The sequence below is a fragment of the Curcuma longa genome, chromosome 4 (assembly GCF_044706935.1).
Source record: "Curcuma longa cultivar G26 ecotype Majalengka, Jawa Barat chromosome 4, ITB_CL_G26_1.1, whole genome shotgun sequence".
Lineage (NCBI taxonomy): Eukaryota > Viridiplantae > Streptophyta > Magnoliopsida > Zingiberales > Zingiberaceae > Curcuma > Curcuma longa.
The window spans coordinates 4,131,383-4,156,667 of record NC_133864.1 but is presented as its reverse complement, the minus strand read 5'-3'; the positions used below and the strand labels follow the sequence as shown (position 1 = coordinate 4,156,667).

At 37.1% G+C, this 25,285-nt stretch overlaps 3 protein-coding genes across 3 annotated transcripts; 1 reads left to right on the top strand and 2 right to left on the bottom strand.

Moving 5' to 3' along the window:
* Positions 1–26: 26 nt before the first annotated feature.
* Positions 27–11,350, bottom strand: LOC141827852 (uncharacterized). Its single transcript, XM_074715182.1, has 10 exons — positions 11,075–11,350; positions 10,677–10,768; positions 10,183–10,290; positions 9,993–10,075; positions 9,355–9,488; positions 2,074–2,123; positions 1,895–1,987; positions 1,060–1,151; positions 557–663; positions 27–163 (listed from the first exon to the last, which is right to left on the bottom strand). The coding sequence occupies exons 1-10, from the start codon at positions 11,324–11,326 to the stop codon at positions 122–124; spliced, it is 1,053 nt and encodes a 350-aa protein (XP_074571283.1). The 5' UTR covers positions 11,327–11,350; the 3' UTR covers positions 27–121.
* A 663-nt stretch (positions 11,351–12,013) lies between these two features.
* On the top strand, positions 12,014–20,639 carry LOC141826692 (protein ACTIVITY OF BC1 COMPLEX KINASE 8, chloroplastic-like). The gene is made up of 20 exons (XM_074713971.1): positions 12,014–12,488; positions 13,187–13,322; positions 14,060–14,226; positions 14,472–14,592; positions 14,690–14,790; positions 15,887–15,985; positions 17,331–17,441; positions 17,540–17,619; positions 17,726–17,795; positions 17,947–18,020; positions 18,121–18,190; positions 18,728–18,816; positions 18,902–19,026; positions 19,178–19,258; positions 19,343–19,403; positions 19,495–19,549; positions 19,641–19,739; positions 19,831–19,920; positions 20,365–20,424; positions 20,510–20,639. The coding sequence occupies exons 1-20, from the start codon at positions 12,030–12,032 to the stop codon at positions 20,624–20,626; spliced, it is 2,265 nt and encodes a 754-aa protein (XP_074570072.1). The 5' UTR covers positions 12,014–12,029; the 3' UTR covers positions 20,627–20,639.
* A 1,203-nt stretch (positions 20,640–21,842) lies between these two features.
* Positions 21,843–24,568, bottom strand: LOC141828315 (uncharacterized). The gene is made up of 2 exons (XM_074715722.1): positions 24,442–24,568; positions 21,843–22,677 (listed from the first exon to the last, which is right to left on the bottom strand). The coding sequence occupies exon 2, from the start codon at positions 22,650–22,652 to the stop codon at positions 21,954–21,956; it is 699 nt and encodes a 232-aa protein (XP_074571823.1). The 5' UTR covers positions 22,653–22,677; positions 24,442–24,568; the 3' UTR covers positions 21,843–21,953.
* Between the last annotated feature and the right edge of the window lie 717 nt (positions 24,569–25,285).

Genomic DNA, 25,285 nt, shown 5'->3' with positions numbered 1-25,285 from the left:
TGGGATTCAAATTTATCTGATAGACGAATCAGGAAAAAGATGGTTTATTTTCCGGATTAATCAAACAAAGTTCGGATACTTGGGGTTACTAAAATACACACACAAGATCTGAAGTAGTGCTTCAGGATGCTTGTAGCAGTTCCCTTATATCGTATCCTTGAATCTGTACACAACAAGAAATGTGTTAACAAGTAAACTTTTTTTTTCTTAAACTATTCAAAATTTGAGTTGTGCCAGTGTATAACATTTTTCAAGATTTTTTTATTATTAAAAGATCAACTATTTTTCTAATTTGGCTATAATAATACAAGGAAAGTATTTTTCTTATCCTTTTCCCTTGTGCTTTGTGGCAGCTAGTTATGTTGAGTGAGGTGAATGGACAGAGAGTTGGAACACATGGAAGAAAATAACTTCTACTTGAAGGTGGAAATGATTTTCCTCCCCAAATGCTCGTATTTTCCATTACAAATGCTGATTAAACATATATTTTACTCCTATCAATGACAGTAAAAGATGAGCAAACGAACAAAGAAACTAAATCACATATGCTGAATACCTGAAGGAATGTGAGCAATAAGATGACTCCTGAGTTCCATAGTGCATGTATTGTTATAGGTGTCAGTAGATTATGAGTTTGAGCATATGAAAACCCCAAAGCAGTCCCTGTTCAAAGCCACAGAACATTAAAAACAATCATTATGACCAAGGAATGTCAAAGAACCTTAAGTTCGTCTATTAAACTGATAACTAAACCTATTCCTACTTTGTTTTAATATGCTTAGAGCAAGACACCAATCTTCTGTAATATGGTGAGTTTGTAAAATGTTAATGGAAGTTTCTTACAGTTAATTAAAGTTAACAAAAATCTCACAAGGTTTGTCCATACCTTGTGTACAAAAGTTTCATGTTTTTTTTGTCCATACCGACATCAAACCTTTTTATTGCTCAAGTAGTTCCAAGATTAACTTGTCGATCCAAGTGTTAAGTAATGTGTTGGGTTTGATAGATGTTTTGCTATCTTTCCTTTGTAGAACAGAACAACTTGAGTCAAGTTACTACCTAAAACAAACAGTTGAGGAAATTCTCCTGGAGTGAGATGAGCAATGGCAAATATTGCAGCAGTTATAAGCACAGAAACTGGTGTTGGCAAGCTGCATAAAAAAAATTGGAAAATTCAAAATGGATGAATTAGAGTATGTTCTAGGAAGGCAACGAGTAAAAGAATTTTAGGAAGGCAACAAGTTTCTGTTTGTCTAGTTATCCTTTCCCAGTCTTTCCTGTTTTGGCTACAATATCAAGATAAATTGGTTGCGTGACCATTTCCAACTCAAAACATACAGCAACAGATGCTTCCAAAGAATTAGAACATGCAATTATCTCTATATGCAAATCCTTACAAATCAGATAAAGTGGTTTTCAATGTTTCTCAACTGAAATTGTGCCACAAAAAACTCTTAACATTAGTATGTCTGATCAAGTCAGAGCACCACCTGATCCTTACTGATTTATATCAGATTAGGTCTCAATAATTCTCTAGTTCAAAAGATCATATTCAGTTTTACATCTAGGGCTAATACACAAATACATGATAGGAGCATGACAGGAGATTTGAGTAATCAAACTATGGTCGACTCTCCAGAATGTTGTCCAACAATGAATCAATTTAAAGCACAAAGCAAATTTCCTCGTGTGAAATCAAACTAAGCCATACAAAATCTCAAAAATCTATGTAGAAATAAATGAAGGAAATTGATGCATCTATTTTATTGACACTAAATGATAATAACATATATAAGCAACAAATCTCTACATAAACAGATAATCAACACAGTTGTGCTGGAAATTGGAATTAACAAGCACACGAGCAGAGGAAATAGCAGGACAGGGAATATACTATTTAGTTAGCGACACCATGAGAAATCCCCTGAAGACAGTTTCCTCAAGAACTGGAGCTAAAATCCCAGTAATGCCCACAAGAAATGCAGTGCTGCCAAAATGGATTTCAAATAGTTAGTCATTTTATCCTTGACTTTTTTTATCTTTAGCTAAGAAATAAGCTACAAGAAACAATACCTGACACCTGAAGAGCCAATCAATGGCAATAAGCGAATTAAGGCATCAGTCTGCCACCAAATTATGCAATAAATTCAGAATCTCTTAAATAATTATGAAATAACATAGTAATCGTGTGGTTGAGAGATTATAACACAATTTATTGAGAATTCAAGTGTATTATAACACAATCATTATGAATTATGAAGTATATATAAATGGAGGTTAAGAGTTAAGACAATAGAATAACACAATTTATTGAGAATTCAAGTGTAAAACCAATATCAAGGGACACTTTCAGCATATTCTCAAAACTTTACTTTTTCAAAAAAAAAAACCTTGAATAATTCCAACTTACCCATCATCAATAGTCCACAAAATAACAATCCACGATCCAATATGATTTATATCAGAGCCAGGTTTGGTTTTTCGGGGTTAGTGTTGCATTTTAGTTGTGGCGTATGATGGTTCGGTCTATCTGATACCACAATTTAGTGGTATCAGAGCGTAACATTACGATCTATATTTAGTTTTCTGGATTTGTCGCTGCATTCTTTGGGTCTATCTGATACCTTATTAGATCAGGTTAGAATTTTCGGAGTTTACAAATTTTTGGAGTTTATTGACACCAATTTATTTGGTAATTGGTGTTAGGAAAAAAAAAAAGGTATAAGGTGCCTAATTGATTTTGGTGTTTCGGATTTTTGTTTTGGAGTCGTTATTGCGACAAGGTCGTGTGTTGGGACTAGGCGGCAACAAGGCATCTCCAGACGACAATAGGTAAAATGTTAAATCTAGCAACTTAGTATCATTTGCAATACTTGGTAAATTTTTTTTTTTACAGATATGATACTATATTGTTCTGACAAGGTGTTGAAATTATGATCAAGGATTCCATTACCATGATGTCAGTTAAAATAGCTGAAGGATAATAAGACATAAAGAAACTTCTAAAGAAAAGGTTCTTATTGACGAAAGCACAACCAATCATTGCCTCCAAGTGGCCATAGTGACGAATCTGGATGGCATTCAAACCAAAGTGTCGATTTATTTCTATACATCTTGAAAGAACCCTTATACTGAACTGAACTACGATCGAACTAAAAGAGATGAGGTAACCGATCATTTGTGACTTGCTCATTCATAATATGGCAAGTCTTCCTCATCAATTAAACTTAGATAACAAAGTAGTGACTTGCTAGGCAAAGGGATTAGCTGGATTCCCCAAACACTATAAATGGAGATTTGGCTAACTCTATGGATTTATCTGTTGCTTGAGTTTAACTCAACTCAAGGATGTTTAACTATATCCTGTACACCCTGCGGTATGTAGAGACACCTCTTAAGAACCTGAGTGAAGCCTAGTGACGCAAAGTGGCTTCTTTTGATATGCTCAACCCTTTGTCATATGCTTCAAATTCAAAGTATCAGGAATAAGATAGGTTGAGCCTTGGAAGGTAGAACAACCATATTGTTAGAAACTAGTGTAAGCTATAAGTTTTTGAGTGCATCATTAGATTCTTAGGTACCATGCAAGACTTGTTAGAAAATATATGGTTTATTTTGTAATCAACATTAAAAAAAAAAAAAAAAAAAAAAATTTGGGCACTGGTATTTCCTCACTGGGAACTTGTTGTACCGATAATTAACCAAGTACGGCTATGTCCCGGACTTGTCTATAGTGTGGTTGCATGTGTAGGCCTTGATACCAAGTAGAAGCAGGGAGTGGATTAGCCAGTAACTATGCCTCTTTAGGTTCCTGCATAGACTGTGTATCAGGTGATACTTTGGCTGCATTACTGGAGCTGATGGAAGCCATCGAGGACTTCCTCTTTGCAACTGTAGATCTTGTTATAATTGTTCGTGGAGCTGCATCTGGTTCCATCGGTTGCACCATAGTTCTGGCCGAGTTTCTAGGGATAGCACCTAGAGCTTCTGGGGCTAATACTGAATTCAGACAATCTGGTTGTTAGGTTTGTGTAGGTAGGGGATGTGCCAACTCTTAATGTGGATTATGACCATCAGTACTTCGAATTGGAAAAGCTAGTTAGATAGGTTTAAACAAATAGTTAAAGCAAGGGAGTTATGGTCAAAGAGGAGTGACTGATAAAGTGGTATGGTATCTTGAAGATGTTGCTTATACTAGATTTTTGTAGAATACTAGGGTGCATACTATACATAATATTTAACTGCTGAAGGGTATAATTTTATCTTTCACAGAAAATACATAGTTTTCAAAGTAGAAAATGTTTGCTTATAGCTTTGTTTTCCAATTCGTCCATTATAATTTTTTTTTAAATATATATATATATATAATTTAATTAGTGAGAAGCCATGTGAAGTTATTGATCTACAAATATTATTTGATGCTCTATCCTTCTCAAGTTCCTTGGGTGAAAACTCTGAAGCTTCAAGGAGTCAGAGCTCTAATACTAAACCTGGAAATTGAATTCTGGAGACTTGTTGCACTTGAACTCTAGTTCTGAATGCAGAAGTTGCAGCCAATTGTAATTCTAGACTTTCACCAATAACAACTTCAAATTAAGCTCTTGTTAGCCTAGTTGCAAGTTGTGTCCTTGGATAAGTTAAAACTCCCTATACCTTTGATACCTTCTGCTAAGCTGATTTCTCCATTGACTTAAGCTGGAATTTCCTTGAATCAAAATTTTGAAGCAGAAGTAAAAAGAGAAAACCTATAGAGAAAACTTTTGAATTGATGTTTCAACTTGGTATTTGGTGTGCCAAGTTCTTTGGCAATCTCGGACCAAAGAGAACCTTGAGAGAAACTATTGCCATCTTAGTGCTAAATGGTAACATCTTCCGAATAAGAACCTTCATGAGTCAGGTTTGAAATTCTTCAGAACCTCAAATTCTGAAACTAAAGTGTGATGCAACAAAAGTTTAGAAATCAGTCTATTTTTGGAATGGTTGATGATGCTATTTTCCTGGTAGATAGAGATAAAGGAAATGTAGGAAGTTCTTAAACTTGAATTCTGAATTCTAGAATTCTGATTTCTAATTGAATTCATTGAGTACTAGTTGAATTCTTTGGCAATGTAGGCCATCTTGATAAAGCTGAAGATGTTCTAGAGGAAATGAGAGAGTATGGATGTTATCCTGATGCTGTTGCATACAATGCAGCCATTCGAAACTTCTGCATCGCAAAAAGGCTTCGAAGTGCCTCTTCTTTGATGGATAAGATGACGAAGAGAGGGTTATCTCCAAATGCCACAAGCTATAAATTATTCTTCAGGTGCTTCTTTTGGGCTAATATAATGACCTAAGGGAATCCTGGAGGCTTTACTAGAGGATGAAGATAAAGGGATGGTTGCCCAACACGCAGTCTTGCATGTTTCTCATAAGATTATTCTACCAGCAGGAGAATGTATAAATGACTCGAGCTTTGGAATGATATGGTGCATAACTGATTCGGTTCATTCACGTTTGCCTCTGACGTATGGATTGATCTGATATGCGACACAGGAAAATTAGATAAGGCTGAGCAGTGCTTCATGCATATGATTGAGAAAGGGCAGAAGCTAAGCATTTTGTCTTTATGAAGCATTAAGGTTGGATGGAACTGATAAACAGGAAAGATTCTATAAAGAATCTATCAAACAAGATGTGAACTACAAGGAGGTTCCCATCTGTATTTTGGATAAAAAGGAAGGACAATTGCGAAGTAAGACCATCCGGCTCGTTAAGATTGAATGACGACATCATTCTGACGAGGAGGTTACCTGGGAGCTCGAGGATACGATTCGAGTTCGATACCCCTACCTCTTCACTGAGGTATGTATGTAGTTACGTTCAGCATGTATACTTCATATCAAGTTTAGTATTTGCTGATAGTAATGCCGAAATTTGGGGACCAAATTTTTATTAGTGGGGGAGAATGTAAAATACGGTAAAAAAAAAAAAAGAGAAAAAAAAGGGATTAATGGATTTCGGGTTTGAAAACCCGAAACCCATTAGGAATCCATATTCCCTACGGCGTTACTTCTTCCACTCAGAAACGCTCGAGCGTTTCTTCCCCTTCGCCGAAACCGGCGAAACGCTCCCTCCTTCACTTCATCGCCTGCAGCCAAGGAAGCCAACTGCGATTCCTCTCCTCCCACGCAATCGCTCCGACCGGCGTGAGGTTTTCTCCCTGCAGCGACAGCCTTCCCTCTCCTCTCCCCGTTCTTTTTCCTTCGGCTGTTTTCTTTCCAGCCGCGACAAAGGGAAAGGGGCGAGATCGGAGTTTTTCCCCTGTTCTGACAAAGAGAAGAGGACGAAGGTGAGAACAGCGAACCCTAGTCGTGAAGGGATCCTCTCGCGCGTTTCGGTTGCGTGCTGTTTTGGTTTTGGCTGTGGGTTTCCGGAGAAACTCTTCCACCGAGATCCGGTGGTGGATTAGGGCTCGGATCAATCTTGTCTGGTAAGGGTTGAAATTCTTATTGGGTGTGATGGATCCCTTTTGGTTTTTGGGGATTTTCGGTTGGATTTCTGAAGGTTGCTTTGATTCGGCAGATCGATCGGCGGAGCGTGGCGATTCTGGATCACAGCGGGTTGGATCTGGGCAGAGCGTGCTAGGGCTTTTGATCCATTAGGTAAACATTGTTATGGCTTTGCTGGATTTATTGGGTTATCTCCTGATTAGCAATGAAGTTAAGGAATCAAGTGGTTATATGAAACCTTGCTTTCTGAGAATGGTCGGCCTGGTCTAGGCTTGTTCTTATGGCATGTCCATTGGATTATTTGGTTCCTTTACATGCATCTGTAAACAGAGTATAAGACAAGAGAAGAAATGTTAAAAATATTGAGGAATATTAATGAGTAATGATACAGCAAGCTAATTATGAGAGTAGCTAGTTTTTAAAGATGTAATATGTTGATTATGCATTTATAAGGATAAGTTCAATCTTAAAAAGCTTCCTAGCATTGACGGTGGACATCAGTGTCAATAACACAGTATTAGGAAACAATGAACTGGGTTTGATCATTAATGGTTAGATGGGGGTCGATAATCCATTAATTGGATTTATTAGCTAAAAGGGGATGAATTTCGATGGATTTAGTTGGATTAAATTATGGGATTTAGTTACTGTTAATTTAATACAGTATAATATTAGTAAGCGTTGTATTGTTGGTTATTCTAATTACAGGACAGTGAACTGGAGTTCTAGACGGAGGTTCTTTTCTGACACGGACCACTTTTGAAGGCGGGTATTTTATTGTGATATGTATAGATTACTATTACTGGCAGTAATTTTGTTTGCTTACATATGTCTATGTTGAGCATTTATCACCTCTTGTTATTGGTACCATGCTGTTATCTACTATTCATTTGGCATATTAGCATCTTGATAGATTTACTGTTCATTGGATATATGTCATCTTATTTCTGTTGCATATACTATGGTTACGTAGCATCTCTGCATTATTACATGCTGGCCAGCATTCTGTCCACTCGGTCACGCAGTAGCAGTGACGTCAGAGTGCACAGAGGTCACCACCATATCCACGCGACCTCACCATTTGAGTGTGATGGATCAGACGGGCATAGTTCCCACGCGACCTCACATATGGGTGATGGATCAGACGGGTATGATATAGTTCCCACGCGACCTCACCATTTGAGTGTGATGGATCAGACGGGCATAGTTCCCACGCGACCTCACATATGGGTGATGGATCAGACGGGCATCAGGGTGACCAGGACATGTCATATCTACATGTTGCATATTGCATGATTACACTTGCCTTTGGTTATGTTTACTGTATTTGGTTATTGCACATGTTTGACATGCACTTACAGGAGGCTTATATATTTGTTATGGACTACTTTACATGGTTATCGGGTACTAGTATGTACACTTCTTTTTGTTTTTCAGTTATGCATTCTTATTACCTTCAGTAGATTATACATGCATGACTATTACTGCTAGGGATAGTTTATTATACATGTCCACTATATACCCGCTGAGTTCTTTGAACTCATCCCGTTGGATTTATTTTTTCTTTCAGGTTGATGTCAGTCTGGAGAGAGCCGCCCTGCTAGTCCCATGTACTTCTGGAGTTTACTCTCATTTCAGTTTTTTTTGGATTGGGTACTTTGGTTGTTTTTCTCAGGTTTTCTCTTTGGTATACCTATTGAATATGTTTCTACGCTAGAGTGTGGATCAGCTTATATAGTTATATCTATGTTATGGTGTGTATGTGTATGGTGGCATTGTTATCATTTTATTTTGTTTATTTATTGTTATAAAACCATAGATTGTTATGGATAGGCCGTGTTGGCCTTATTGTATATATATGTATTCAGGGTAATTGTCAGCGTTACAGGGGAGATGCTGTCGAAATTTTCGGTCAGCCATCTCCCGGGGCGTGACATGATTCAATAATTCACAAAAATGATTCAAGATATGAACCTCAATTTGAGAACCTTGGTTCCATTCAATCTTGTTGACACTTATAATATGACCCTTACTGTTGCAAGACAATTTGTAAGATTGCTAACTAAGTATAACAAAGATTTTGCAAAATTCAGACAAAAATGAAAACATATAATTATCCTAATCCACAAGTAGAAAGAGAAAAAACAAGTTTAACAAAAGAAAGAGAAACATGAGAAAAGAACTGTGTGAAGGCATTAATCAAGTCATGTTTCCTTTAACCAAAATGGACACTAGAAAGAAATATATAAGAAAATTTTCATTTTTAAGAGTAAAATTTTGTATGTGGTTGCATTTTCTAGTGCATGGAATAATGACAATTTGGAACACAAAGGATGAAAAAAAACTCTTTGTAGCACTACTTAGTAGAAGTCTCAAATGGGCAGAGCTGCACACGACCTAATCTGGCTCAGAAATGAATGGGTTGATTCAAACTGAGACACCAAGCAAATGAGCCTGCTCAACTAGTGCACAGTATGCCCAAATGCAAGGCTGATTGCCATGCCTTATATATGTATATTGCTCATGTTGGGTATGGTATGTTTCATTGCCATGCCTACTATTTGGCTATTTAGGTACATAATCCAAGAAGCTGTTTCACAATCAACCAACATTCTTAATGAACTTTTGTAGCTTGAATCAATTTTGAGAAAATAATAGATTTCTTTAAGCCAATAAAATTCCCGATAGCATAACTGCAGCTAATGCTAGGTTGAACTATTTATGACAACTTGCAATTGGAAGGGAAAATTCCTGACCATTATGGAAGTAAATTAAATACTCTTAAAATTAGGAAAAACTAAAGCAGATAATAGAAATGATTTCATTTAACCATCCAAACATATGATCATAGACAATATCTAACCTCTCTTTGTGGGTTTTCACCATGAAATATATTCAAGGTTGCACCAGTGACAGCAATAGCAATTAGTGCACCTAGGAGACCAATACCTGCCCAGAGGAGCCAGCCATCCCCAAGATCAAATGGTTTGGTAAGATCTGAGAATTTAATAACATATCCATCAGCAAATGATGTTCAAAATCATCTATCAATTTCTTCTTTCATTGTTTTCTACTTATTGGAGAATAATTATGCATGCTGATCACCTGAAAACACAAACAACAAGTAGTGTGATTCTGTGATGCATGTAATAAGAGGTGTGCTTCCTACAGTAATCATGTTAGTTGGTGGCTTATGTTGAAAGAGCAGTTACATGAGTTAAATGCAAGAAATACTTGCAGTGCATAACTTAAGGGAAAAAAAGAAACATTAAACGTGATAAGAACAAAAACAAAAAAAGATCCATCAAGAATTTTGCTTATTATTCCAAGCAATGTCTCATAGAAGTTTGCTTTTCCCCTTTTTAGAAAATGTCAAATTGCTTGTATTTTTTTGCAATGCAATCCACATAGAAGTATTGTGAAGCTATTTATATGTACTATAGAGATGTAGATCTTAGATCAAGTGCAATGGTAAGAGACAAAAGATGCACAAGAACTCACCGTAGCGAAACAGATCATTTGGAAGTGGCTCAAAGCTCTTGGTAATGCCAAATATCACCCCTAGCACAACAGCTGTTACAGATCTGTCCAATTAATATTTGAAGAATAAAAATCATTTTGAGCTACAGAACTCTAACAGTTACCAAAGAAATGTATCATGTACTAAGAGACTGAGGATATCGACACATACAGTTGGCCAGCAAACAACAATTCTGCTTTCTGATCCAAACTCATTTCCCTGCCTTCGAAACCAAAATATGGAAGAAGTGATGCCTCTAATGACCCTGTAAGGAGAACGCTGTCTGGAAAATTTTCAGTTTCAATGAGTTGGTAAATATGAAACAAACAGAAATTATTTCAACTTGTGGAGAGAAGTAGAAGAAAAAAAAATCAAAACATATTTGTCAGTTACTTTATCTCATGAATCAGTCTTGATTACATGATCACATCAAGCCAGGACAATTACAAGAATTTTAAGTTCACAAAGGACTCGAGAGAAAAACCAGTCTTTTTTCCTTTCTTTCAATTTTCCCCTCCTTTTTCTTTTCTTCCAAAAGAACAAAGATTTATGACTATCCAATAACTTCCACGTCAACTTTACCAAAAGATCCAGAAATGTAACTGAACTGAAGCGTAGATGAAAACTAGCAAAAGCCACAAAACAAATGCTATAAAGGTATATACCTCAGTCCGCATGCCAACATAGTAAGTGTAATAGTCGGCCAGCTCCAAGGCACATCCCACCGATGGAGGACTCGCCATTTCACCTCTGAAACCTGTGCAAACTAAAGAGTTTTATGGGGAATGCATAGGATAGAAGACTATTTCAGCTTGACAAATCTCATGGGATAGTTAAAAATGATTCCTTTTGCAGAAGATCGTATCATTTTTAAACATACAGGATCAAAAAAATAGTGTTAAGATACTCCCCAGAAATTCTAAACCCTATTCAGTTTACAAAATCGACCCATTCTGCAAGAAAGGGTAAAAAATCCGAACTGCAAAGTGAAATTCCCACAACATTCTAACCTCAGAAGCCCCAATCAAACTCGAATCCACGAACGGGAGGGGGAAGACGATACCTGCTTATCCCCGGAAGATGCGGGCTTCAGCTTGTCGTCAGCGCTAAAGAAGCATGCGGTGGTGGCGAAGAAAAGCCGCTTCCTTCTGTCGCCACCTTCAAGTATCGGCACCCGTTTTGGTTCACGGAGGACCGGGACGCGAGAGGAAACGGCAACCCGTCGAACAAACAACAGGTCACGGCCTCTCGCAGCGACGACCCTCAGCCGGGCCGCCGAGAGCGGAGGCGGCGAAAAGAGGAGCGCCGAGGCCATTGAAAGCGGACAACTCCGTGGAGTTTCCAGATCCGACGGCCGGAGCCGAAGTGAAATAGGCGGATGGCGGCAGCGGAGAGGGAGAGGATGGAATGACGCCACGTGTCGGATGATCGATTGACGGTTATTAATTGTTCAACGTTAAAAATATGAAATAAATATAAAACCTTTTTTTTAAACAGGATTTTAATTTTTTTGTTTTTTTTTAAAAATAACAAGAGACTGTATTAATTTTTCATGAAAATATATTAAATTTAGGAATTTAACACTTTTATTTGAACCACAAGGGAGAGGTGGACCCTACACTGACCCCACTAGCCTTCTCTTTTATGATCGATTGTTGCCAAGTCAGCATTATCGGCTTTCATACCCACGATTCTGACGTCTATTCTAAGTGGGTCCCACCCTTTGTTTTGGCCAGTAGGGAGGGTATCAGTGTGAGTTGAGAGAAATTGAGTTCTTCATAAAATCCAAACGACATCTACCATGTCGTCCAGTAACAAATGGCCGCTCGCCACGTCATAATCCTACGATCTCTCTCCCATCCTGCCACGTGGCCATCCGCCGACCTCTTGTCTCTCTGCCTCTGCCTCTCCCTCTGCCTTTTTCACTCGCTTCTCTTTCGCTCCACTCCACTTCGTCCTGTCTTCGATTTTTCCGCCGCCGTCGCCGATCGCCGATCGCCGATCGCCGAGATCTACCCATGTCGGTTTCCTTCTCGCCTCCTCTAGTACCGGAAATCCTGTTCCTCCGTCCGGCAGTAGCCGGCCGTCTCCTCCCTCTTCCGCCCGTCAGGTACCACCTGTTGCCGAAGCTCAGCTTCCGGAGCCCCATCTTCCGATTCGTGCCGAGGTCGGCATCAGAAGATAGAGTCTCCGTCGCCGACATCCCTAGCGATCTGGACCGGTACCTGGGAAATGGGAATGGCCGCGGAGGCGGGTTAGAGTACGCGGAGGTGGTTGACGGGAGACAGAATGCCGGCGTAGAGGTAATACTGAATGGGAACGGCTCGAGCAATGGGAGTTTGGTGAATTACGGAACTGGGAACGGCGCGGCCGATACGGAAGTGGATGGGGGTTCTGAGGAAACGAAGAGGAAAGAGAGAGTTGAGGAGATTGGAAAGGAGGATGCTTGGTTCAAGAAGGGAGGGGAACAGCCACAGGTATGCTCCTCTTTAGTATTCTTGATCAAGTTTTGGTATCTCATAATTGCAAAACGGAGAATTGAGGGTGGCACCAAGGCATCAGTGTAATGAAGGATAGGAATCTCTTCATTTCCTACATTCAAGTATTTATATTTACTTATCACTACTTTCCTTTTGTAAAAAAAATAAAGAAACTTCATTTCCAAGAATTCCTACATTTTTGAGCCACCCTAACAGTGACCTTCTCGTGAAATAGTAGCATTCATTTTTTGAAATCAGATGGAATATAAAAAAAGGTAAACATGTTGATATGTGAGTTTGAAGCTAAAAGATTTTGAAGGACAAATTGTTCTTTTTTTGATGTTGTTGGAAGTGTCATTTCAATAAATAAAGTAATTCTGACCATCCGTTATTATTTCCTTGGCAACTATTTTAAATCTGCCCTATGTTATGACTGAATCACTTAGTTTATCCTACAGTTTTATCATCATTGGAGTAATCACAAATCTGATTGGTTTGCAGGACCTTTTACAATCCCAAATAAAAATCTTCAATTTCTCTCATAACTTTTGGACCTCTTAGGTGATTATCTTCCAAGCAAGAAATGAACCACTGAATCCTAACAGCTTGACTGTCTTCCGCCTGATCAATCTTATACTTTTCAGTGTTCTTGAATTCTTTTATTCCTCTGATGATTTTTTTTCCCATTCTTGCAGGTCTCTGTTGCTCCTGGTGGGCGTTGGAATAGGTTTAAAACTTATTCTACTATACAACGAACTTTGGAGATATGGGGTTTTGTTTTTGCATTTATTTTCAAGTCTTGGCTTAACAACCAGAAGTTCTCTTATCAAGGTGCGTTTCTTGAGTACTTGTTTAGAGTAAATAATTTGAAAACATATGTTTTCATGATAGTAAATTCTTTTGATGTAATAGATGAGATTTGACTCTTTGGGTGTAAGCTAATCTAAGTATCACTATGCTCAATATCACACCACAATATTATGGCATGTACATTTATCTATACTATTATAGTTGCATAGTTAGTCCCTTTTAACTTGGTGCATATGTGTATTTGGTTCTGACAGCATGCTTACATGTTTTTATGCTGGACTTTTAATTTATATTCGAGTTATACATTCTTTTTCAGAAGATACATAACTTTTTTAGAAAATGATAAAAACATGCAGGCCAAATTTAAATAGTTCTTAAAAAAATATAGTACTCCTTAAATGTGACCCATATTTGCAATGTTTTTCTTGTAATCATGTATATTTGCCTTCTACTTTGGTTGTTTGTCATGGTGTATAGAATTTTATGACTTACGCTATTTTTGGCTAAAGATCTGTTCAAATATATATAAGTGGTTCTTCCTCGGAGAAAAAAAAAACAGAGGCCTCACTGTTCCGTGCTCTGTGTCGTGCTAGTCTGTAGACGGAATGATAAATTCCACCAGTGCCGACTGGCATGGGTTGACATTTTATACTATGGACTGAAGAATTAGAGAAATAAGGATCATGTTTCTTAAGAGTTATTAGGTTATTCAGTTGAGCTATCTATTGTGTTTTAAAACATACATTGGCAATATGCAGGAGGAATGACAGAGGAGAAAAAGGTTTTGAGGAGAAAAGCCCTTGCTAAGTGGCTAAAGGAAGGTATTCTGAGATTGGGTCCCACATTCATCAAAGTAGGGCAACAATTTTCTACAAGGGTGGATATTCTTCCACAAGAATATGTTGATCAATTATCTGAACTTCAGGTAAGACTTTAGATTTTCTAGTTTAATGGAGCTTTTAAAGATAAACTGCTGCCATATATATGATTTTGGACAGATAATAAATTTTGTGTAAATGAGCTCCTTTACTCGAAATAACAATAAAATTATTATCTTACTTTTTTTGAGGGATATGATAATAGTTTTTTTTAATAAAAAATAAAAACTATGCCAAATTTCATGAGATTTCCTCTATACTAAATATGTAATTACAAACTTATTTTCAACAGGATCAGGTCCCTCCATTCCCTTCAGCAACTGCTATCTCAATTGTTGAAGAGGAACTTGGAGCTCCTTTGGATGATATTTTTGACCAATTTGATTATGAACCAATAGCAGCTGCAAGTCTTGGTAATCACTTTCCATTTAATTGCTTGTGGAACTTGTAGAGTTAGTTTGTTAAAAAATAAATAAATCTTTAACCTGTTTTTTTCTTGTTGCATTTTAGGTCAGGTGCATCGTGCAAAATTGAAGGGCCAAGAAGTTGTGATTAAAGTACAAAGGCCAGGCCTCAAGGATCTATTTGATATTGATCTGAAGAATTTGAGGGTTAGTCCTTTTTCAATTGTTCAAACTTGTATTTTACTTCTTGCGCAATTCTTTACTAATTATTTTGTTAAATTAGTCAATCTCATCCTCTCTAAATCTCTGAAACTTATGAGTCAATTTTTATGATGTGTAAAATATGCTAGATCTAGGCTGGCAATGGTCATTTCTATTCAATAATTCACCCTATGTGTTCTCAAAGTCAGATTGCCTTTTAGATGGTCTGACTTAAAAGGCTAGAATGTCATTGTAGTTCAATACTGCTGGTAATATACCCGCACTCATCATAGTTGCTTTCCTTGGTTCTCTCAGAACTTCTTGTTTTACTCGTGAGGAAATTACCAATCATATTCTTAGCCTCATATGTTGTCCACACAGTAAGTCTTTTTTATTATGGAAATTGAGAGTTCCAGTAGGGCTTTGGCCTTTTTGGGTTTTTTTTTTCTTCTGCTTCGAGAATGTTTCCCTGCATTTTCAATATAGACAATAATAATCACAGAAGTTTTTCCATTTGTTTCTCTCTTGTAAGAAATGCTAGAAATGTCAGCATGACAATAATAATCACAGAAGTTCTTCCATTTGTTTCTTGTTTGTAAGTAATGCTAGAAATGTCAGCCTGTATTTGAGAAATTTGTGGGAACTGGAGTTAATTGCTACAGTACTCCAAAAAAGACAACACTTCTACTTTTTACTGGAATGTAACTTGTTTTTGGTAATTGTCATCTGTTGTCATATTTCCTGTCACGTGTTGCACAAAGCTAGGTGAACTTTCCCCTAGAAACATCAACTTCTGTGGTATAAATTATTAATTTATAGGTATTTGTTGCTTTTTCTACACATGTGAATTATGAAGTTGAAGATATCAATAGATTTTTAAATCATGTTGGATAGCATCCTATTCTCTTGGTTTTTTTTTTTGCATGCAAAGTGTGAATGTCCCAACTTTAGTAGTATGATTGAAAAACAAGGGGTTTCTGTTTGTGGCGGTCAATGGATTCACTGTCTTTCTTCTCTATGTAGTTATGAGTTTTTGGAGAAGAGCTGTTCTTCAGCAGTTGAAGAAGGCCATTCATCTGCAACTTTGTTTCTATTGTTTTAGGTTATTGCTGAATATCTTCAGAAGGTGGATCCCAAATCAGATGGTGCCAAGAGAGACTGGGTTGCAATCTATGATGAGTGTGCCAGTGTCCTTTACCAGGTTACTATTTTGTTAGTTATACTAATTTCTTTTACTCTTGGATTAATGCAACATCCTTGAATTATCTCCTTGTTAATAATTGTATTAGTACCGATGGATCCTCTTGATCCGTCAAGATTGCCTAATATCCAGTCCAACTGACCTACTAGGACTTACCACATACCAATGGAGGTATCTTCCATCTTTTAAACCCATGGTCTTTTCCATGTATTTCCAATGTGGGACTTTGATTGTATCCCAACATTTATGTTTTTCAAGTTTTTATTTTCTAATATATTTTAAACTATTATGGCTACAGCTAATCATTTCCGATTAGCAGTATTTTTATTTTATTACCTTATTATTAATGAAAAAATATTAAAATTTTTATCATTTGAACTACTGCAAGTAATTTTTTTTTCAATATTTGTTTTAACATTTTGTCTATTTTGATAATAATTGAAGTTTTTGCAATTTATGTGTTAGTTTAATGAGTAAAATTATATTTTTGATGAAAAGTTCACCTTTCTTCTCTTCTTTTTGATATTTGCAAAATCACTTTAGGTAATGTCCCTTACCCTTATACCTTCCAAAATTTATTCAGTTTCTGCCTTATGTCATGATGCGGCCACCACATGGCTGTCATGTGGATCTGAAAGTTAATTGACCTACTTTTACTTTAGAATGGGAGATAAACTGAAAATGCTTCAACTCTAGGAGGCAAAATGACAATTTTGAAAATTTGGAGGCCAATTTACAAAAACAGATCAAGTATGAGAGGCAATGTGAAAATATATATCTTCTTTTCCTTGTCTTCTTGCTCCATGATCACATTTTCCTTATTTTTCTATATTAGGGTATTACAATGATTGCTTGTGGTATTCAACAATTGCTTGCTCATATGACTGTCAATAACTTGGTATTCTATGGTGTATAAGTGTACAGAGTTAGTTCACTGTTGGTGTGATTGACTTAGCATTTTGCTTTTCCATGTGAGTTCCATTGGATAAGGATTTCTACCATATACCAAGACCTCATGTTAGTGGGAGTCTCATGTGTTGAGCCCTATCTTTTTATCTTTAGAGCATGTTCTTCACAATACCATTTCCTTAAATTGGATAAGCACGATCCTAGTTGATCCAGCATGATATGATTTGCAACTCCACAAGCTGTCAACACTTCACCTCATATTCACTGGAATTAGTATAAAATAGTGAAAAAAAGAAGCAAAGTAATGCTTGGATCAGCACTCAGTATTTGTTGGACGTTACCGAATAGCTCATTGATGCAAATTATGAGTTGTTTCTCTTTGTGCTAAATATTGTATTGTTTGAGAGACTTGCTTATGTCTTGCATGCTTTCTTAGGAAATAGATTACACTAAAGAAGCAGCAAATGCTGAAAAATTTTCTAAAAACTTCAAGGACATGGATTACGTGAAGGTGCCTAATATATACTGGGAATACACCACACCGCAGGTTCATATTGTACTTCCTAATTTCTTTGAGTGCATTAAATTTCATAGAAACCTATTAAGTTGGCTTTATCAATCAAACAATATGTAATTCTGTTGCAGGTACTCACAATGGAATATGTTCCAGGAATAAAGATAAACCGGATAAGGCAATTAGATCAGTTAGGCGTTGATAGGAAAAGGTACTGCAAACTCAAGTTTTGTTTTCATGAGTATAGAATATCTACGCCATCTTGATTTTATTTTAAAGATGGTCTTTTAATTGTTTCATGTTGCTATTCTCTACAGATTGGGCCGCTTTGCTGTTGAGTCTTATCTTGAACAGACATTGTCCCATGGTTTTTTTCATGCCGACCCGGTAGGCTTTGCGGAAATTGCATGTCACCTTTAGAAAAATAGTTGGCCATCATCTAGGTTATAGAAGCTACTAACGCAAATAAGCCCTCAGAATGTCTTACTGACTTGATGTCCGTTATAGTTGATTTATGCAAGTACTTTTCCAATTGCAGCACCCTGGGAATATTGCAGTGGATGATGTGAATGGTGGAAGGCTTATATTTTATGACTTTGGTATGATGGGAAGGTTGTGTCTTAAGCCCCTGTTCCTAGTTTTTGCTTTCTCTTTAAAAGATTGGATCACTTTTTTGCATGGACTAAGAGTTTTCATTCTGATGGTATTGCAGCATTAGCTCTAATATTAGGGAAGGGCTACTTGAAGTATTCTATGGTGTTTATGAGAAAGATCCAGACCGGGTCAGTATCTTGTGAACTTCTGTCCTATCTATTACTCATTCAATTGCAAATCTATTATAATCTTGATGCTCTAAACTACTGCTTATTCTTGAGTCTGATTTCTTTTGATTCAATTATGAACATTTATCTCTCTGAAAGAAAACATTGCAAGTTTCTTGTAGGCACCACCTTCTTCAATATTTGGCTAGCAGATTTTTGTTTTCTTGTGAGTTGTTTTCATAATTTCATTTCTTTATGATGATGAGAAGATAAGCAAAAAATATATCTCACAACAATTTCGTGATTTTTTCATCTCTTGCTCTTGTTTTTTCAACTTTTTTTAAACATATTTGCGAAAATGGTTTCTTGTTGTGCAGAATAGTGAAAATTTTCTTTTCTTTTATGTAATGGAAGTACCAGAGTTATAGCTAGCTGCTGTTCTATTTTTTTTATATGCTAGTGTTGAACTCTTTATAGTCATTTCTTTTCCCTTTGCAATATCTGTCATATAATTAAATTGCCATTTTATTCTTGATTATGAAAATATATTGCAAGCAGGTGCTTCAAGCAATGATTCAAATGGGAGTTCTTGTTCCCACTGGTGACATGACAGCTGTCAGGCGAACAGCTCAGTTCTTCCTTAATAGGTGAGTTAGAGAAAGCTCCATGTAAGTTAAACTCTGTGTTAAGTCCTCTTGCAGTTTATCATTTGTTTAACTTTCTATATGGTAGTTTTGAAGAGCGCCTTGCAGCCCAAAGGAAAGAGAGGGAGATGGCCACTGCAGAACTTGGATTCAAAAAACAATTGTCTAAAGAAGAAAGATTTGAAAAGAAGAAACAAAGGCTAGCAGCAATAGGTAGAGAAATAAGACCTTTTCATTTTTGTATCATGGAGGTTGAAACTTTATCTACTACTTTATGTTTGTATACCATGAACTCTGAATCTTCAGTTTTGATTGACTACTTACCTACCAAACTCTTCATGCTGAAATTTGCTTTAATCATCAGGGGAGGATCTTCTGGCCATTGCTGCTGATCAACCTTTCCGTTTTCCAGCAACTTTTACTTTTGTTGTTCGAGCATTTTCAGGTGTTTTAATCATGAAATATGTTTTCATATGGCTGTCTTCCTTTATGCAAACTTTATTGAATTGTGTGACTCCCAATTTTGCAGTACTGGATGGAATAGGAAAAGGCCTTGACCCTAGATTTGACATTACTGAGATTGCCAAACCGTGAGTGTGACTCTTAAAATTATCTTGATAATACATTAGTCGATTTTGTCATCACTGAGATCTGATTTTTTTTTTCCTTCTTTATTACCAGATATGCCTTGGAATTGCTCAAGTTCCGAGAAGCTGGTGTTGAAGTAATTGTTAAGGCAAGCTTGTTTCAGTATTATTGTAGAATTCAGTGGTGCATATCTTGGCATGGATTTAACAGTTGAGCCAATTACATGTTTAATTTCATAGGACATCAGGAAAAGATGGGACAGACAGTCAAGTGCATTCTCCAATTTGTTCAGACAAGCTGATCGAGTGGAAAAATTGGCGCAAATAATCGAAAAATTGGTAACCATAATGTTTTGATATTGCATTTTCATATCTCGTTGCCTCGGGTTAATTCTCAGTTTGAAGGTTTACTTTATACAATATCTAACAGGAACAGGGTGACCTCAAGCTTCGGGTGCGAACTTTGGAATCTGAGAGAGCATTTAAGAGAGTTGCTGCGGTACAGAAAACAATTGGAAATGTAAGCTTTCTTTTCAATTCAATACAGCTAAAATAAATCTGAGATAGAGAATGCCTTTTCACCATTATCAACAAATTGAGAGCAAGCTGTTGAGTTTGCTTAAGATGTGCTGTTATTTTCGATAATTTAGACGATTGCCGGGATCAACATGTCAGTTGATCTGAATAATGCTATTCCAGTCCTAGGGATCCACTTAGTCTGAACTATTTGAAACTGGCATTGGGGGAATGCAATTCAGTCGAATTATTCATCCTTGAAAAACTTTCAGTATTGATGCCTCACAGACATGACATTTAAATATCCTCACGAACAGAATAGTCTGGTCGAACTGAATACGATACCATAACATTGGATTAGGAAAACTTTCAGTATTGTTCCTTTTCGGTTTCGTTTCTTGTTTTGCTGTGTCTGGGTTTACACTGAATCCCATTATGCCAATGACAGGCTATTGCAGCGGGAAGTTTAGTAAACCTCGCGACAATGTTGCATTTCAATTGCGTTCGGGTATTAGCTTGATCACTCCAACTTTTACAAGTGACTTATGCTGATTTCTTTTCTTCCATCCTTCTTAACAAGTTTCTGAATGCAGATGCCTGCTACAGCAGCATACATTCTGTGTGCCTTTTTCGGATTGCAAGTCCTTGTAGGCGTTCTCAAAATAAAGAAATTGGACCAACAAGAGAGATTGATAACCGGCACCGCTTGAACTATGAGTTTCTATGAGTTTCTTCCTTGTGGCAAGTTGTTCTTGCACTCTTATCGATTCTCTTGTCAAATCTAATTTCCTTGCCCATTTTGTATCATAGCAACTGCATCGTAGTAACCAGCAAACTTGTAAATGGTGCATTATAATTGTAAATATAACATTGTAGCTCTCATTCTTATAGAGGTCGAAAGATTTGCTTGAGCCCTGTAGAATTGCCTAGGTAAGTTACTGTCACTCTTTTTTATCGTTCTGACTAGAGTTGTCAAACGGGTCAACCCATGATGGGCCGGGCCAACCGCGGTCCATCATATGGCGAGCGGGCCAATCCACTAATTTTGCAGATTAGGAAAAAAAACTAAAGGCAAATTAGACGGGTCATTAAAAAATAAAAAAAATATTAAAATTTTAAATTTGAATTATAATTTAAATTGATTAAATTAAAATTTTTAACTTCAATTGTAATTTAAATGGATCAAACATATTAATTCATTGAGTTTTCTATTTTAATTTTAAAATTTAAAATAAATAAATAAATTTTCTCAACCCGCAGGTCAATCCAAGTCCACCACGGGCCAACACATGCGAGTCGCGGGCCTAGGCGGGCCAACTCCATATAAATCCATCTTAAAATGGATTGATAAAATTTCAACATAATCCGTCTAAATTACTTGGCGGGATGGGCCAACCCGGCAGGTCTAATCCAAATTGACGGCTATAGTTCTGACTCGACCAAACAGATCATGAAGATTGTTCATCATTCAACTTTGACATACAAAATAGTGCCATTCTCAGAGTCTTCAACATCCATTTTCTGTTTGACTGAATTCAGTAAGTTGTATGCTATCAAGTCGGTTAGAAGCCAAAACCATGTGAATGAGAGGGGAAAAACAAGAGAGAGCACAAATCAAGAAGGTAAGTCATCAATGGCCGATATAACTGACCGTGTTTTCGTGTTTTCGGATGACCCTTGTGGCTTTCTCATTTCTGCTCAATGTTTTTCTCAAGACCATTTCCTGTTCTGTTCTTGTTTGAATCTTTCTAATTAGTTGCAGAGTCACAATACTTCATCTTCTGCTCTGTTTCCTTTCAGTTAGTGAGACCATATTCCTCCACTCTTCTGCACAATGACTGAGCTCTCACAAATAGTTCAACAAAACTGTTTCTGAAAACATCCATTTGGGGAGTTTCCAGAAACCAATTGTTCATGTAACAAACAAGCTCAAAAGTAAATCTTAACTTGTCGCAACATAAAAGATAATTACAAGCAAAATTAATATCTTTAGTCATTGCGAACATAAGGAAAGGGAGTTTGAATGAGAGGGAACATCTAGAAGTCCAGCTTGAGCCATTTATTGTAGTACACACATGTCTTCGGCGATATAACCCCATCGGGTGTGCATTCGCTTATTCTTGGGCACACTCCGCAAGGAACTGAAGCCAAGTAACCAACTTCAGTCCCTACTCTTCCCCTTGAGATCTTATAGCATGTCTTACCTGCTGGCACGCGAGCGAATTCTCCTGCTCCCTTGCTCTTAAATTCCTCGATCTCTTTGTCCAGAACCAAGGCACGAACGATCTCAAGCACCTGCTGCATGCTACATGGCACGTTCAGCACTCTTGAGGCCTCTATGGACCTCGATATTTCTTCCATTGTTGTGACTTTGTGCTCCGCAATATACCTCAAGCAAACTCTCTTCAAAGCGTTGATGAGCTCCGTATCGAGTTTTCCATCAGTGTACCATGAACCACCAGATATTTCCCGTGATGGTTCAAACTCCACAGCCATGAACATCTTTTTAGCTCTGTTGTGAACATTGACGACGTCTTTTATGAGGTTTTTGTTCTGGAGTGACTTGAGGGCCTTGGTGACGACAGTGTTGGGAAGACCTGTTTCTCTTTTGATGTCGGCCGTCCAAATCCCCATGCTTTGTTTGCTCTTGATCGAGGTGTAGATTTTTTGTTCGGCTTCAGGGAGTGGTGGAGGTTTAGATATGGAGTCAGGATGTGGCCTCTTCTGTGGCAACATTGGAGGCCGACTCTTCGATGCTAATCTACATTCACATTCACAGAGAATTCAGACAATGCAGATGACAAGTAATAATTCTAGCAGAACAGAATGTAACTGGTGATTTTCAAACTATATATAACATAGTAAAGTCTTTCTAATGCTATTGAGAAAATCTTTGAAGCTATTCATCAAATAGATGGAGCACAACCTGTACAGGACAACAAAGTGATATTTAAGTTGGTCTTCAGGACAAGAAATCCAGGGATAGAATTTGGTGTTATACAGGTAAGTAGAACGTAAGAGTAGCACACACAAAAATCTCAAAAAAATTAAGAGTCCAGCAAAGGTATGTAACAAAGAGAAAGTCGTCGATACAATACAGAATGTGGTTGAATGTTCAGAATTGGTACACTTGCTCATTGCTGTAATAAATAATGAGTTACACCAAAGCATAATCTCCTTGGCTTCATCTTGGCTAAGGTTTTAGAGTGGATCTAGTGGCTACACTGTGCTCATCAAAATATGTCCAGTATGCTATGTTTGTGATTCCAGGCCATCTACCAGTCTCTTTGAAAACTGGACATATCATCGAATAGGTCATTCATCACAATGTCATGCAAAAATCTGAAGTTTGACAGGTTCCCACCATGCTACTGACAAATATGATATGATAAACTACAATATCGCGTGCATCAAATATCAGTAGTAAATCGATGGATATAACACGGCTAGCAAGTGGCATCATGAATGACAACTCTGTGTAAACAAACTACCAATTTGCAACCACAAAAATCAAATAATGACTTACTACACAAATACAACCAGATATTCAACTTTGAGATTGAACGTAACAAAAAGGAAGTCGTCGATACAATACAGAATGTGGTTGAATGTTCAGAATTAGTGCTCGTGCTCACTGCTGTAATAAACAATGAAGGGGTTTTGCAGGGATGGCAAGCCCACAAACAATCCGACACCAAAGCATAATCTCCTTGGCTTCATCTTCGCTAAGGTTTTAGAATGGATCTAGAGTATGCTATGTTTGTGATTCCAGGCCATCTACCAGTCTCTTTGAAAACTGGATACCATCGAATAGGTCATTCATCACAATGTCAAGCAAAAAACTGAAGCTCGACAGGTTCCCACCATGCTACTGACAAATATGATATGATAAACTACAATATCAGTAGTAAATCAATGGGCATGATATTACAACACGGCTAGCAAGTGGCATCATGAATGACAACTCTTATGTAATAAAACTACCAATTTGCAACCACAAAGAATGAAACAACGAATCACTAGACAAATACAACCAGATATTCAACTTTGAGATTGGTTTCCAAAGTCGACAAATAGTTGAGAGACACGACTTTAGGTATATGGCTTGATAACCAATCTGAGAGTTGAATATCTACTTGTATTTGTCGAGTAAGTCGTTGTTTCTAGAACCAATAACAACATTGTATGGATAATGAAAGTAACACAAAGGTAACAAACAAGACAAGAAGAAAGACCAATAATGTAAATGCAGTTCCCTGTCGAATTTGCTTCATTGCAGCCAAGCACTAACACACAGACGAATTAGGGATTGTCGGAGACTTGGGCAGAAATGGGGGGCAGAGCCACCGGTCCACGGATCTAGGGATAGAGGAACGGATGGCTGCATGCATGGTTGATGCACAGTAATTTCTACCCAATCGGAGCACAACAACCTTAATCCAGAAACTAAACTCTGGATTGAAATCGGAACATAATAACAAAGGGCATACCTTGTACGAATAACTCGGCATAACAAGACAAATACCTTCGGTGAAATCCGGCAAGATCAGGCCTTATCGGCGGGCGGTGGCGAGGAGGAGAGGCGATGGGAAGACGCCAAGGAAGGGCAAAACCCCAGCGGCGCCGGCAGCGAGATCCAAAGACGTCAAGGAACTGGATACATATGCAACTTAAATAAATACAAATCTTTATTTAATAATTTTTTAATAAATTTATAATTTTTAAATAATAATAATCTTAAATTGTGATAAATCATGAATAGACCGTTTCGAACCATAAATTATAATTGCTTTAAACGATTAAAATTAAGGATTGACTTGTCAGGAACTATCGAATTGATGATTCCAAACTATCGAATCGATGGTTTCAAATTATGGTTGGGTTAATAGGAATGTTAATCCGATCAGGTTGGAATAAAAAATATTATAAAAAATCTCAATTTGACCTCGACCTGACCAAACTCAATCCAAAACTCTTAAACTCTAACTTGAACTCGTATAATCTGAGCAACTAGAATAACTAAAAAAATAATTATTTATTATTTTCTCTGATAATTTTTCACTTTTTCTATAAAAGATGAAATTCACTATCTTAGCGGTCTCACATGGTTACCTCCACGACCATTTATGAAGAGATAAATCGAGAAACTACAATTAACCACGATGGAGGAGGATATTATTTCGACTTCATCGAAATTCAAACTTTTGCCCTCTTCTACAACTCTGTTTCGTCGTAACTAAGATAATTTTTCAATCACTTGTACCACAATACTTCATCATTGTCGTATTAACATTCTATTAAAAATCTTAATTTTTTAAATAAAATTTAATTTAATCTTAAAAAATTTTAAATTCTAAATTCAAATCAAT